The 16,007-nt window shown below is 49.3% G+C and overlaps 1 protein-coding gene across 1 annotated transcript; it reads right to left on the bottom strand.

The window, feature by feature from the left end:
- Positions 1–736: 736 nt before the first annotated feature.
- On the bottom strand, positions 737–14,475 carry LOC114587127 (solute carrier family 2, facilitated glucose transporter member 11-like). The gene is made up of 12 exons (XM_028711080.2): positions 13,708–14,475; positions 9,937–10,035; positions 7,650–7,810; positions 6,987–7,111; positions 6,527–6,656; positions 6,259–6,407; positions 5,139–5,326; positions 3,748–3,858; positions 3,543–3,644; positions 3,146–3,218; positions 2,269–2,396; positions 737–1,177 (listed from the first exon to the last, which is right to left on the bottom strand). Exons 1-12 carry the CDS (start codon positions 13,771–13,773, stop codon positions 977–979), a joined length of 1,533 nt encoding a protein of 510 aa, XP_028566913.2. The 5' UTR covers positions 13,774–14,475; the 3' UTR covers positions 737–976.
- Positions 14,476–16,007: the final 1,532 nt, after the last annotated feature.

The following is a 16,007-nucleotide window of genomic DNA, read 5'->3' as shown; positions in this document are numbered from 1 at the left end:
TTCCTGCAGGGGGGACACTCCAACTTGCATGGCTCAAGGGAGCCCCAACACCTGGAGAGTCGAAGGTTCCTCATTCCAGTTTAGTGCAAAGTGGAGCTCTAGAAGGACTCTTATGAGCAACTGGTACACAGTCCACTAAGAAGAGCCTTGCAGCTGGACCATTGCTGGTGGAGACCCATTGACTTCTGCAGATCTGCCCCCACCCCCCTTGACAGCCCACCAGCAGGGAGGGGCATGAAAACAATGGCCCTTCTCTGGCAACTAATGCCTCATCTTCCCTCAGTGTGTCTAATCCCTTTTTAAAACCTATGCACTGTTGCATAAGTAGCAGGGTGGACACTGTACAGGGCAGAGACTGATGTAGAATTCTTCTTTCCCTTTGCAATCCTTTCCCCCCAAGGTTTGTAGGTTATCATCCATAGTTTATGAAGTACCTTGCATACATGTTTCAAGGGACTTTATAACAGTACAAAATAAACAACTAAAGATAGTTTTTTAAAAGTACCAGAAATGTTACATTGAAGGGGGTGTAAAGGGTGAGGTCTCTGTTTATATTTCCCTGGGCACCATTCCTCCCCCCCCCCTCCAAATACTCCGTCACAAAAGATGCCCACTGGGTATCTCAGCCCCAGAGATGCTTTCCTTGCTGAGCTGGTCACCTTTCATTTGGTTGTCCTACCTTGATTTTGCCAGGCTGCATCTCACAGCTTTGTGGCTCAGCAGTAAAGACAGTCACTTAGATGAACAGCTGACTTTATTGAACTGAGTCCTTGTACAGGATATAAAATGTGTTTAAGGAGGGACAGGGTGGGGGGAGAACAAAGTCCTGGCAGCAAGAACAGCCTACTTCTCTGTAGCCAGGGGGGTGGTTGCTAGTGTTGGGGAGCAACAGTTGGCCTGCTGGCAGAGTCGGTTGGTATGAGTGTTCCCTGGCGCAGCTGGCAAGGTCCTGCGCCTCACAGCTGTGTCCCACCCTTTAGAACTCATTGCTAAGATGTTGTCTCTCGCACAGTTCTCCCTCTTGTTCCTTGCTTCTACCAAAGTTGAGCTTGTGGAACTCTCTCTTAATTTCCAGGAAGGTTTTGTTCTTTGTCTCAGGAATAACAAAGGAGATGAAAATGACAACCAAGCTGCATTCTATCAAAAACACAATGAAGCAGTACTGCTTGAGGCCTTTCTGGAAGAAGAAAAAAGAAAGCATGTCACATGGGGGGGGGGGACACCTTTTGTGCCCCTCCAGGCACTGCTGGATGGCTCAGCCTTCTCCATGAATTTCTCTCTCAATGGCTACAAGTTACCTCCATCATCACTAGTGGGAAGAGCGCCGTTGTATTTGGGCCCTGCTTGCAGCCTTCCCCAGAGAGGCTGCATCTGGCCAGCCGCTGTGAGAGCAGGATGCTGTGCTAGAGGGGCTCCTTTGGCCTGATCCAGCATGCCTCAGAAGGAGATCCTGGACCATGAGCAACACCCCAACCCCCACCTGGAGTGGCTTTATCTACTTAAGCTGGTCCTTTGAATTCTTGCATCCACTATCACTGGCTAGAAATCTCTCCTGCTTAGTGAACTTGGAATCATTGCACATCTTAGAAATTCTAGGAATTTGAATTAGATGCATTTTTCCCTTTTCATTTTTTGGGGAGGCAAGTTCTAAATCGAGGTCATTAAAGGCTTAGAAAACATGATCTAAATGCATTTCTGGGCTGAACAGGCTGTTTTACTGGCAGCTGTTTCTGCTCATTCATGTACTTCTCAGCTCCCTTCGCAGGGGGTTGCTTCTAAAGGTATTCAGAGCTGGAAAGGAATTAGTGAAGATTTGTCCCTCGTGCATGAGGCACCTCCCTGATTCAAGGGCAGCTCATCATACAGAATTGCCTCCAGTTGCACTAAGAGGTGAACCGTCTTTCTCAGGCTTTACTGAAAAGGGGCAGCCCCAGGGGTGCTGCTGAGAGAGCCCAGCCAGGGTTTGGTGCTGTCTCATCAGAGGCCAGCTGCAGTTCATTTTGCATTGATGTCAGGCGGTGGGGATGATGATGATGACGATAGAGAAGGGTGCTCTCTGGGGTTCCCTCTATTTTATATCAACATTTATGAGCCCCTTTTTTGATGTGAAAGTGGACAGAAGCCCAGCTAGGAATATAATAATAAAAACAACAAATGTCAAATGCAAATACCAGGGCAACGGGCACAGCAGCGCCATCTCCTGATGAGTCCCCCTGAGAGGTGTCTTGCAGGAGAGGTTGGGTGGCTACAAACTGCCAGTTTACCTACCACAATGAAGGGGAAGAGCATCCCGATAGTGAAGAAGCTGAGCCAGCTGACCGAGCCTGCAATCATGTAAGCAGCTGGGCGCGAAGACTGGGTGAATAATTCTGTGGTCAAAGTGTTCGTCACCCCACCTGCAAACCAATTTTCAAAAAAGGTGGTGCTATGCTGGGGGAGTATTTCAATAAACAGAAAATGAAACAATTTCCCTTCCTAGATAAGGAAGCTGCTTGCATGTCTTTGAGGGGGAGGCTAGTAGCTAGGTTTTGTTGGAATCTGGCTACAGAGCCATATGCTAAGAACAAACGGACAGTTGTGGCAACTCCCTCTTCTTTTAAAGCATGGCAACTATTGTCATCCTTGAGTCTATGGAGGGAAGGAACGTCAGTACAGAATAGTAGTATCTGATGCCCATAAAATGGAGAGAATGCACCGTAATAACAGCTCCACCTCTTGACCTAGGATGCTTCCCATCCCCTTCATGCCTGCCCTGAGCTTCTGGGAGAATCCAGTGGTGCTTAATCTTGAGGAACAGTTGATGGGAAACGCAAGTGGGAGAGGGTTGTTGTCCTCGTGTCCTGCTTAGGGCTTCCTGGAAGAGGCAGCTAGCTGGCCACCAGGGGAACAGGAGGCTTTGTCCAGCAACCTGGTTCTTCTTGGGGACTTAGGATGCCTCCATGCATTTCCTGCACTTGCCCTCAGCAGGTGGGCTGTTTCAGTGCCTTCAAGCAGCCTGCTTAGCTTTTGCAGCATCCTGTTGGTAGCCCCGCTCTGCCTGTTGGTAAAACCCTGTGGCTCCAAAAGTCCCCAACTTAAAATCCAACAACTGGTAGTTGAGGGCACACGCAGTGGCTGCCCCAAATTCATCACTGGGAAGAGGTACCTGGTCCAAGCCCAAAACTCAAGATGAAGGCAAATATGCAGGCCATGCTCAGGTAGGGTGCCCACGAGTACACCTGGGGAAGAGAGAGCACATGGGAAGGCTTGGCACTGGCTGCAGCCACCATGCCCCTCCCTCATGTAACCACCCTGAAGGGGATCAGGGCCAAGCCGGGGGTGGGAATCCAATAGCAGAGGGGCCAAGGGCAGTGTGCTGTCTCTCCTGGCTTCCCTCCTGCTGCGCAGAAGACTCCTGAGACCTGCTGGCCTTCAGTGACTCCTCTCATGGTGCCTTGCTCATCAAGATTCAGCACCCATGCACACCACATGAGCAGGCATCATGTTGAAAAGCTGCATTGCAGCTGGCCCACATGTGTTCTGAACAAGACTACCCAGCCTACCTGGTACGTCAGGGAAAAAGTCAGCACTATGCACCACAAGGTCATCAGGGAGTAGCCTCCCAGGATCAGGACCCTTCTCCCCATAGACTCAATGAGCAAACCCTGCGAAAAGAAGAGAAAAGCATTCACTCACTCAGCAGCAAGGAGGATTCTCTTTCTTGCCTCAGAAATTCAGATGGGCGCAATTGGAACACTCATCACTTACGCAGGTGAGGGCAGTGAGGCACTCGCAAGCCCCAGTGCCAAGGGTCACGTAAGGAATGTTTTCTCGGGGGATCCCAGCTTCCTCAAATACATAACTTGCATAGAAGTAAATCTGTGAGTAAATACCAAAAACATAATGCATGGGAGGCAAATCACCAGGCAAAGCAGGCACAGCCCAGGCAACGTGGCCTGTGCAGAGTTAATTTGGGTAGGTATCTTACCTGGCTAAGAAAAGAAAAGAAACTGCTTCATGTTACCACCTTCTAAAAACTGATGTGCATAACTTGCCCACTATGGGGGCCCGGAAGCTCTGCATTCTTCCCTGGGAGGGTCGCCCTCCAATCTTCACAGGAAAGTGAGCTGGCTGTGAAAGGGCTGGTCAAGAGTGCCACCAGCCATGCCCTCACTGCTGAAGTCCAGTGGAAGGGAGAGCACATGGAGGGGAACAGTGTGGGGGGTGGGGAGGGCCTGGCTGACATTAGCTTTGCTCTTCATAGACAACTGGACCAGGCAAAGTTCAGTTTAAGAAGCAGATCAGCCAGCCAGCTTGGGTATGTAAAATGGAAAGCTGGACTTGGACATGAAACTGGCAGATAAACAACCCCACTCTGGTTCTGACAGTTGCTTCAGAACAAAGGATGGGTTGGAGTTTCTCTCATAGTGAGTGACATTCAGACACTTCCCTGTCACCCCAGTTCCTAAAAAGGCTGACATTTTGCCCCCTTCCCAGTCCACCTTTGAGCCCAATGCACATTTCCCTGTTTGTGCTAACAATGGGAATAAATGTCCTTTCACATGTGTGCCCTTTGTTTGGACACATCTACACTGAGCCAGCTCCGCACCACCTTCAGTCTCTCAGCTCCCAGCCAAGGAATCCTGGGAACTGTAGTTCTATCAGAGAACAGAGCACCTAACCCGGGGTCAGCAACCTTTTTCAGCTGTGGGCCGGTCCACCATCCCTCAGACCATGTGGTGGGCCAGACTATATTTGGGGGGGGGGGGAATAAAAATGAACGAATTCCTATGCCCCACAAATAACCCAGAGATGCATTTTAAATAAAAGCACACATTCTACTCATGTAAAAACGCGACAATTCCCGGACCACCCACGAGCCAGACGGAGAAGGCGATTGGGCCGCATCCAGCCCATGGACCTTAGGTTGCCTACCCCTGACCTAACCATGCTCAGCATTTCCTCAAGGTGACAGCTGCCAGGAATCTCTTAGAGAAGTCCCAGCAGCTAAGCCATTTCCAAGTTGGCTGATGTTTGCTTGGAGTGTCAGTGCATGTCCTTGCATGGCAGGGGGGAAACTAGGCAGCAGGCAAATGAGCGATGCCCAATGGAGAGCTGCTCTTCTCCTGAGTGGGGAGTGGCTCAGTCCTGGTACTCACCGCATTGATCCCGCTGAGCTGCTGGCCCATTGTCAAGAGGATGATGGTGATGAGCTGCCATCGGATGCTGCGGTCAGTGAAGAGTTGCCAGGGTTTCTTGGCTGCCTCACCACCAAGCGCAAAGCACTCCTTCTGGATATCCTCCATTTCTGCCTGGTAGTTCAAAGGGCCATGGAACCGTTTCATTGCTGGGAAGGATAGAGGAGAGCTTTTAGGGCCCAGGTGGGCCTTTGAGCGCAGGAGATCTTCGTGAGGCTGCCAAGAGCTGCTGCAGCTCGAGAGAGAGACGGGATCATAGAAACCACCCTCCCAGCCACCCAATGGGAGAGGAGTCGGGCTGGCTACTTCACAGGTGCACCTGGACTGGGCACAAACTGGCTTGCCCAAGGCCCCACACCAAGTCCTTGGACACACAACTCTTTGGAGCAGAGGGAAACAACCAGCAGTGGCTTGTGGGGTGTGAAACACAGAGTAGTCAAATGCAACATTCCTAGAGTGGACATAAAAAGGGGGTGTCTGGGCCAGCCAGTCAGAACTTCCTGTTTCCTCCTGGGCTGGGACAAACTTCCTCTACATGTGACCAGAGGTGGGCGTGACCTCACCTGTGCAGGTAACAAAATAGCACAGGGGAGGCACCCATCTCTCTCTCTGACTCCATTCCTCGAAGAAGCAACATCTCTATCTCCTTATGGGATAGATTCCGCATGTATATATTTTGTAACCTAAGTCTGCCTTCTGGGAAACTTCTGTGAACAGAATGTGAGTAAACTATTTTATATACTTTTATACAAGACTGTGTCGTGTCTATTCTTTTAAGAGGGAATAAAGGGGAATTCCCAGGAAACTTATTTTAGAGGCTTATGCAAGCCTGGCAAAGACGTTATCCGCTGTGCAATTTTTAAAAGGGGGAATGTTACTCTGCTAAATTATAGAACTTGTTAACACAAGTTGGGAAGGATATAATTAAACAATATATCCTCTCCTTCCTCCCTGAACATTCCCACGTGGCTAAAAGCCTCTCTGGGGAGGTAAGTAACCTTTTGGGGAGCAGGGCATCTGGGGCTGAGAGCGAGGGGGTGGGGGAAGCAAGGAGCAGTGGATGCTGAAGGGCAGACTTCACCTTTGATGCATTTCATCTCATCCCCTTGGTCAATGAAGAGAAACCGGGGACTTTCTGGAAACCAGGGTAGGGTCAAGAGTTGGATGAAGGCTGGGAAGCAGCTGCTTGAGAGCAGGAAATGCCAGTAGGCCTCTCCGCCAAGTAACTCCCTGCAGGAAGAACAGACAATGCTGAGACAAGGGGCTACCAGCTCCATTCTGATCCTGGGACAACAAGCCAGGCCTGAGTTGAGCAGCCCCCTCTGGGTGATGAGGGCCCCGGCACTCACCTTAAGCCAATAACCTGTCCTGTTAGAATCCCCCCTGTCAGGAAGATGGAGCTGCCCATGACCATAGCGCCTCGCAGGTGCTTAGGGGCAGCCTCGCCTATGTAGAGAGGCTGCACACAGAGGCCGATGCCTGGAAATGGAAGAGGAAATCAGTGGCCTCCCTTCTTCATTGCAGGATCCACACACAGGGGACCCTCAGGGGCTGCAGGTGGCCTTTCATTATAGGTTGCTAGTGGTGTCACAGGGTGTTCAGCCTCAACAACACCACCAGGAAAAGAAAGCAAAGGTTCACAAAATAAAGCTACATAAAGGCCTTTTGCAGTAGGATGTGCCCACACAAAGTAAGACCACTAGCTGATCATTGATGAAGTCACAGGTGCACAAACATATCCCACATGCGCCCTTAATGCCCCTGAAATCCCACCAGGTGAATTTTCCCAGGTGCAAAGTTGAGTGTTACCTGTGTTCATACCAATCAGAAATCTCCCAACAATCAGCAATTCATACAATCCGGCTGGAAAGCTAATTCCCATGAGGATGGCGGCCAGGATGGCAATAAAGTTGTTCATTAAAAGAGCTCCTTTCCTGAAAAGGAGGAGGGTAACAGGATTGCACCCTTGAGGGACAGAGAATTTTTTGTCACAGACCCTGACGGGCTCCTGGACAAAGTTGGCACAGCGTTCAAGGTCCTCCAAGAGAAACAGGCAAATTTAAACATCTTAGATAAGCTGGTTGGAATCCACAAGGGCCTCTTTCCCACTAAACCACACAATGGAAAGTCACCCCTCTGGAGACTCCCCGCCTCGCCCCCAACACTCCTATTTTTGCTGATAGGGTTGTGCTTGGCTTTGAGTGCTGGAAGATGAGCTGAAAGACCCACTCAGTCAATGTCCTGGTTATTCTTGGGCAAGTCTCACTCTTTCAGCCCAGCCTCACAGGGTTGTTATGCAGGGGAAATTAAGTTGGGGACTGCGTACGTGGCCTCACTTCTTTCGGATTAAGCAATGCAAAAAAATAAAGAAAGCAATACAACCATTTTTCTTCTTATGATAAGAAGCATCCTGCAGAAGAGTGAAGCTTCTTCTGCAGAAGCCAGAAGCGTGTGCTCTTCCATCTTGCTCACCTGCCCAGGCGGATGGCCAGGCTGCCTCCAAGGTGAGCCCCAAAGAGCCCTCCCAGGGAGAAAATGGAAGCAATGGTGGACCAGAGGAGGGTCAGCATGCTGGAACTGAGCTCTGCCTGGTAACGCCTCTGCCAGGTCTCATTGAGGAACTTGTGGATGTGCTGGAAAGACAAAGTGGAGAGATCATTTAGCGCTGCTGCTGCTGCTGCTGCTAACGGCCAACTCCTCTTGTCCAGGGGCAGCAAGCCCTTCTGCCTCTTTGCCTTGAGACCCAAACCCAGCGCATGGTGGCTGGTTGGCCTGATCCCAGGCAGGAATTAATTGTGCCAGGAAAGTGGGACCTCGTGGGTGAGCAGCATCCCCTTTACACAGCCATCTCCTTGCAGCCTGACATGGAGTTATCCAGGGCTTGGCCCATCTAATCCAAAGCCTCCCACCTTGACCAGAAGCATCTCTTTCCTTGCCCAGCTACACAACAGCCTTTTTGTAGCAAATGCCACAGGAGAGAGAGAGCAAGCCAGGGCCTGGTGAATGCAGAGTTTACTTGAGGGGTTGCTCCCCGCCCCCAGGTGCCTCTCGGCAATTTAGTCCATGGATCTTGAACTCTTACAAGGACCATATGATGCTCACCTCACATTTGTGAGGAACTGGTACCTGTGCTTTGAGGCTCCTTGTGTCTTCATATGAGGCAAACACCCAGCTAAAAAATTGCTCAAGCAAACCTGGCAAGACTAGTTGTGTTCACTTGTTTTTAAATTTTGCTTATTTTGTTTGTATATTGATAATTGCTTGTATTGTTTTCATGTATACTGCTTAGGCTTTTAAAAAGTAGTTTATAAATTCTTCTAAATAAATTGGCAGGTGCTCAGGGGTTTTGTGGTCCTCGCCCCCTCCCACCCTCTAACTTATGGACTTGGGCAGGCTGTGGGGCATCTTGTTAGTTTGAAAAGGAGATTTACAGTGTGAGGTAGAAACCTTGCAGGGGGGTGTACCCTAACAGCAAGAAGCAGGAAGTAGCAGCAGGAGTCAGGACATGGTAATGCTTACATTTGTTGGTGAACAACTGATCAATGACTTGGCAGACCCTCTAGGACTTGCTAGGGCAATCACACCCAGTGCTCCATTCACTGAGCCACTGCCACTCTTCAAGGCTGTGGGCACCTTGCCTCTGCCCCTCTCTATGCAGAGAGAGGTGGCTCTGTTTCCATGGCAACAGCTGCCTAACCCTCTTATTGAAGGACAGTCATATTCCCATTGCCAGGCCACCATGAAACCAGAGAGGCTGGTGAGAGGGAAAGTGGGGAGATGTGGGGCTTGGCTTTCCCAGATTCACAGGGCCAGCAGGGGCCCCCCGGTGCCGATTCCTGACCATGTCCCCAACTGTGCTCCCCTCCCCCCGCCACTGCCACTACACACAGGCCCTGGTTGCCCTCTAAGAGGTGCTTCATTGTCTCACTCAAGAGTCTGGCAGGAGGGCATTCCTCTTTCTGAATGCTGGGTCATGGTGAGGCGAAGGGCAGGCCACTTTCTCTTCAACAGACCAAAATATACCGGCATCCTCTGAACTCTGCTATCCGTGCAGCCCCAGGCTCTCAGTCCATGAGACATCAGCCTGTTTGTCTCACTCTTTTTTCGGTCTCGTGCTTTTATCTCTCCATGGTTACTTTGTTTTAATTGTTTTTAAAATGCATGAAATGTTTTGGTAAATCAAGATTGCACTCTTTAATCAGATAGGGAATCAGCTGATGATGGGCGAGGGCAGCCGCCTGCCTCCCTCCAGACTTGCTCAGTTTTACGATCTATAGCCTTACTGTCGATTTATGACAGCACAATGGAGCCATCACCAGCTCTTGGCCAGTCTCCCATCCTCAGGGGCAATTGGGGCGAGGCAGGACTGGAAGGAGGAGATTCTTCTGGTTGGCCCTTGTGGCCTCCTGCCCAATGATGGCAGCCAAAGTAGCCCTGAGGGAAGGGAGAGGGACAAAGCCCCCCTGTATCTGGGGAGGGCAAGTGGCCCCCGTTCCTTGACACAAATCTGGGGTGGAGTGTTCACTTAGTTTGGACTGCATGAGTCATCTGCATGATGCAGATATTTGAACGATGGTGCGTCCTGCCGACAACCTGACAGCTTTTTATTTATCCTCATGGCTTGATAAGAAGTGTTTCTGGAGAAGAGGATTACGAAAGCAACAGGCAACTTTGCTCCAAGCCTTTGATAGGTCAGAGAATAGTGTAGAGTAACCCTCCCATCTCCAGCAATAGAAAAGAGATAAAAACAGCATCTCACCTCGGTGGGTGCATTGATGACTGAAACATTGTACCCATATTGAAAGGTGCCTCCAATTCCTGCCGCACAAACAGCCAAAAGGAGCGTCCAAGTCGGGAGCTAGAGAAAGAAGCCAGAGACCCTCATGGTCCAGAGAGTCATGCTACTTGGAACAGACTGGAGCCTTCCCCCACAACCTCTCATCCCAAGAGCCTTCCTTCAGAGAATGGGATCTCTCACTTTTGCAGATTATAACTGACATCTAAGCAGCCTTTGCCAAGCTCTGCATATGTTATGGATTAGCAGTCCTATCAGCCCCAGCCAACCAACATGGCTGTATGATGCTGAGGCGGATGACAGTGGCAGTCCAAAATATCTGGAGGGCAACAGGTTGGGGAAGGCTTCCCTCAGGCCCAGGGGGCAGGCATTTTATGCCACCCTCCTCTCCAGCAGAGAGGCTGCCGCAGAGGTGGGCTGATGCTGGACTACCTGTAACACCCACAGTTCTGAACTAAGGGAGAAGCGGATTTGTACTCACACTGGAGTCAAGCATAATAAATGTGAACAGATGGTTTATAAACTGAATCAAGCAATTAATTAAGAAGCATACCAATGAATTAACAACAAACACAAGCAAGCACCATTGATTGCATGGCACAGTGGCAGCAATTGGGCACCCGCTGAACAGCAGGTCTGGCATTGCCCTTTGGCCTGTGGGTTTCTGCTCCTTGTGCTGCCTCTGCTTCCAGGTGCCCCACCCAGCTGTCTTCTTCTCTTCTTCTTGCATTTTAAAGCAGAGGCAGGATAGCTCACTCTGTGGGGTATGAGACTCTTAATCTCAGGTTGTGGGTTTGAGTCCCCCGTTGGCATGGGCATAGCCAAGGGGGGGCAGGGGGCAGCTAACCCCCCCCCCCAGATCAAGTAAAACAATAGAAAGTCCTGCCCCCCCCCAACAAAAATCCTGGCTACTCCCATGCCCATTGGACAAAACATTCCTGCATTGCAGGGGGTTGGGCTAGATGACCCTCGTGGTCCCTTCCAACTCTACAATTCTAGGATTCTAGGATTCAGCTTCTCCATTCCCCACCTGCCTTGGATCTTTCCCAGCACTACAGAGGTGTTGGCCTTCCTTTTCCTTAATGCAGTTCAGCTTCCCAGGGTCAGCACCAACAAACTTCAGATGCTTGCAGGTCGCTAGAATCCTGGCAAAGCACACAGGACCTGACTAGCTACTACCTGATCCAACAAGACAATCATTGTGACCTTTAGCAAGAGTTGCAGAATCAGGATCCCTGAGCACAGCTCACTCTTGCCCATCAGAGCTCTCCTCTTTGTGAGTTTGCATTCTTGCTTTGTGAATTTAAAAAAGTGGCAGGCAACAATTTCTAGCAAAAAATGGAAAACGAGGAGAGCAGGCAAGTTTGGGGGTGGCTCATGAGGTTTGAGCCTGCTGCAGAACAGTGTTTGCTGAGTGGCCCAACTGTTCAAAGCGAGCTTTGCCGGGTGACACCTCATTTGACCCACAGAACTGCTGCCCTGTTTGATGGAGGCATCCTGCTCCACCAGGCAGCAGAGGCAGGAGCTGTTTGGCATCTGTCCCCACTTGGAAACCTGCCCATTGGCCTCCCGCCTTGGTCCTCAAGTAGGAACAGCCTCTTTGCCAGGTAATCCCTTGGCATGTGACCCAGGCTGATCAAGTCTGGCTTGAGCACAAAGGAATGCACACACACAAAACTACCACCCCAACACCAAAGTTACTGGCTACATCATGACTCACTCTGGGCTTTCTGAATCGTGAGGAAATCGAAGCCCCAAACTAGAAAACAAACACACCCTTCCCCACTGCTCACTATAGTTCTCTGGGGCTGCTGTGTTTCTTGCCTTTGTCCTGGGGGAGGGGGCAAGGTGGAAAGGACTTCCTTGGGACACCACCGCCAGTGCCTCCTTGTTTCCCTTTTGTCCTAGACTGGGCGGTGAGCGGGCCTTGGCTTCACCTCGAGGCTGGCAGGCAAGGAGATGACCAAGCACTCGGGCAACAGGCTGCGTGCGCAGAGCAGGGCAGCCACACAGGAGAACCATCCCCATCACTGCTGAGAGCCTCGTGACTTCCTGCTTGTGATGCTGATGTGGATGGATTATCTGAGGAATTAATCACTTGACAGGATGAGGAGCTGTCATTCATTATGCTCTTAGCTTTTCGCATTCCTGCTTCCTTTCCTTCACTCCTGACATGCCACAACATTAAACTGACCCACCTTGAGACAAGCAAATGGGGGCTGAGGGATGGGAGAGGTGTCTCTTCAGGGACATGGATGCTCCAGCACAGTTGGTTAGACTCTTCACCCAAAACAGAGTTCAGTGCGGTCACTTGGCCCATCAGTCTCTTGCCAACAGCAGCAAGTATCAGAGCTCAACACATGCCTTCGCCAAAGCCAAAATGATGGTGAAGCAGTAGCTGCAGCCATACGCCCCCTGGGAGCCATTCCAGACTCTGACCCCACCCCCATTTATTACTTACAGAATTAAACTCCGCTTTTATTTCTCTGTTCTGCACCCTGAGAGAGAGAGGACAATTCTCTACACGAGTCACCAATATATAAATATTTGCTCACTCACTGACAGTGGTGTCAAAATGGTTGAAGTGCAGTGGGTAGAAAATTGAAATTTAACAATCAAAACAAATCCCCCCTCAGGTACCTACCATCAACTGCCCTGTAGGAAAGATGCTGTTGACTTTATTTATTTATTTATCTATCGAATTTATTGCCAGCCTTCATCAACAGGTAGCTGCACAGCTTGCAACAACATTACAATCACTGGAAATCATTTACAATCGGAATAATAGGGTGGGTCCTGAAATATATATTTCACAGGTATCAAAGGCCAGATGAAGCGGTGCCTCTTCAGCATAGGGTGGGAGCCGAATGACAAAGGTGCCAGATGCCCCTTCTCTGTGGGGAAGGAGGGATGACACAGCTAGTGCCACCAGAACTATCAAGAGCACACACACCCGTCAATCTGAACACCCAAGATGGTCTCTAAGGGTATTTGGGGGCTTTTAAGAAGGTAGTGTAATCTTACCTGCAAACCTCTCTAGAAGAATTTGTATCCTAAAAGGCTGGGTAGATAGATAGTCAGGCAGATACTTCTCAAATTCATGCTGCAATTTCCATTATCAGTTGCCTCATGAAGGTATTCACACAACCCACCATCTGTTTGTTAGAAGGGATCTCCTCTAAAATAGGGTATGCAAATCTGCATCCTCACTTCAGTTGCCTCTGCAACGCACACACATCCCCTCCTGCATTACGAGACTCAATACTTCTGCCTTTTCCCTGAAACCTAAGCCCACGGCCGCCTTGTCACCTGTGACTCTGCAAGCTTGCTTACCTTGCTAGGCTGTCCAGCACCTTTCAGCAGCGGCTGGTGCTCCATTCTCCACACCTGGCCTTCTCACCAAGGTGGCTGAGCTACAGCAGAAGGAGGCTGAGAGGTGCCACCGTTGGGGTGGCAAAGTGCTGTTGCAGCAGACCCCAGAGCCTTCATGCCAAGGTACTCCAGACTCGGCTGTCTATGGAGTTTTATGGGCTGGGACTCATCACAGCCTGCCAGCGAGTCAAAGCATTTAGGGGGTCACCCCACAAAGAACTTTTTCACCAACTGTGAAAAGTCCATTCGTTTTGGTTGCTCAGGGAAACATGCACATTAGTGACTAGTTTGTTGTGGGCCCCCATTTGTCCGTGAAGAGAGAGATATAAAGAAGCAAACAGAGAGCTGGGAGGAGACAATTACCTTGTGATTTCCCCTCATTCCTCCCTTGGACCTCGAGCCTCTGGCAGGACACTTGGAGCAGTCCATGGAGTATGGAGCAATGCGCAGAGCTGATGAAGCATCCGAGGGCCCTTCTCTCGCATCTCAGCTCTTCCACCTAGAGGCCCCTTGAAGCGCCAATAAGAAAGACTGAGCCCCTCACCTGACTGGCTTTCACATGTTGCTGGCTCAAAAAATTAAGCTGGCTTTAAACTGCAAACTCCGTCTGGTGGGGAGGGAGGGCTCCCAGCTGAGTGCTGCTTACACAATGCGAGAGAAGAGACCTGGGAAGAAATGGGGCTGTCTGAATCCCTTGGTGTCTCCAGGCTTCACGTCTGCCTGGAAAGAGCGGGTCACAGTCCAGAGCTTTTCAAACTAGCCCCCTTTGGGCAGAATTCTGTTGGAGATGCAGCAAAAGCCTCCAGAATATGGAGCTGGCGACACCAAAGTGGATGCAGAAAAAGAGCCAAAGGAAAGATGGCCGCAGCCAGCCAGAGACCCAGGTGGATAGGCTGGCAAAGGAATCCGGTCACTGGGAGAAGAGGCAGACAAACCCAAGGAGCTGCTTCCCAGAATGTGCAGGGGGTCCAAGGCCAGCAAGGAGAAAAGAGGATGTCAGTAGAGATAGCCCAGGGAGGGAGGTGAGAGGAGAAACCTGGAGTTTCTGTGGTCCCTCACCTGAGAAACCTCCCCTGCAGATCCCTGCATCTCGAGCCTTGGCCAAAGGAACAGGGGCAAGCCAAGGTCATTTCTTTCTGACCAGCTAGCAACCCTTTAGGCCAGGCATAGGCAAACTCGGCCCTCCAGATGTTTTAGGACTACAACTCCCATCACCCCTGACCACTGGTCCTGTTAGCTAGGGATGATGGGAGTTGTAGTCCCAAAACATCTGGAGGGCCGAGTTTGCCTGTGCCTGCTTTAGGCACTCAGGGTAGGGTGTTGTGTAAAGAAAAGCACCCCAACTCTTGGAGTGTAAAGGTATTTAAGGCCAAAGTAGCCCCCAAACTCCTCTATGGCATCCCATTATGGACCGGTGCAGTTAACCAGTTGTTGGAACGCATCCAATCCAAATTCTTGCAGTAAATCCTGTCAAATTGTGTGCCACATGCAGCTATGTGTCTGGAAACTGGACGAGCTGCTGGAAACCAAAGCGTGGCTCACCACTATAAAGTACTGACTCCGCCTACATTCCATGCCTGATTCCTCCTCTTTAACTTTCCACATACTGGCAGAATCCCACCACTCTGAATGGCTAGCTTGCATCGAGAGCAAAATCAGAACCTGTGGCCTATCACTCAAGTCACTGCTTATGTTCCCACAATTGGAAGCATTCTAAACAATCAAGCACAAAATCCTAGATATTTAATTCCAAACCCTTAGCAGCATAGCCAGTAAAACCTGTTTCCCATTGGGGCTGAGAATTCCACCCTCATTTGGCCAGGACACCCCATATTTACATCAGCTTTATGATCCTCACCTAGGTAGAGCTCTTTCCCTTGCAAGATTTAACATCTTACCATATGCAGTTTTGCAAGGTAGATTTTTAAAAAACCCATCCTATAAGAGATACTGCCCTTGTGGCACAAAACAGGTTGAATCCATCACATACATTTTCTTTTATTGCCCATTTTCTGCAAAAAATATATGAAAAGTAGAAGAAGGGGATTTATCGCTCTGACTCTTCCAGGATGTCTTATCTGTTGAATTGTGTCGCCCCAGCTTCTTCAGAGGAGAAAAAAACTTAAACATGTTTCAGAGCTCCCAAAAATTGACCAAAGGCAATTGTACTGTACTTCATCCAGCAGAGCTTTTTTTTTAAATGATATTTATTACTTTTCAAACAATTTCAACACAACATTACACAAAAAAGAAAGAAGAAAAAAGAAAAAAAGAACAATACAAATACAATACAAAAACACCACATACAAAGCAAAACAAAAACAAACAAAAACAATTTAAAATCACCTCAAACATTTTCAACATCCCATCTTTCATTCGCTTATTTCCATCGACCTCCTCACACCTCCCTTTTTGTATTCCACTTCTATTTATTATTTCAGCAATTCCTTTCCATCTTCCTCTGTTTTCTATCCTATAATTATCTAACACATTCTTACCTTATTTTTTCCTTTAATTTTCTATTAATCTATTTATACTTAATTCCTTATAACATTTCTACTAAAGCCATATAACTTCATTCCAACATTCTTCTAACATTCATTAATTTTACCATATTTCTGTAAATAGTCTTTAAACTTTTTCCAGTCTTCTTCCCCCGACTC

This window comes from Podarcis muralis, chromosome 16 (assembly GCF_964188315.1).
Source record: "Podarcis muralis chromosome 16, rPodMur119.hap1.1, whole genome shotgun sequence".
Lineage (NCBI taxonomy): Eukaryota > Metazoa > Chordata > Lepidosauria > Squamata > Lacertidae > Podarcis > Podarcis muralis.
Note: the sequence above shows the minus strand (reverse complement) of the source record. Positions and strands in the feature narration are given on the sequence as shown.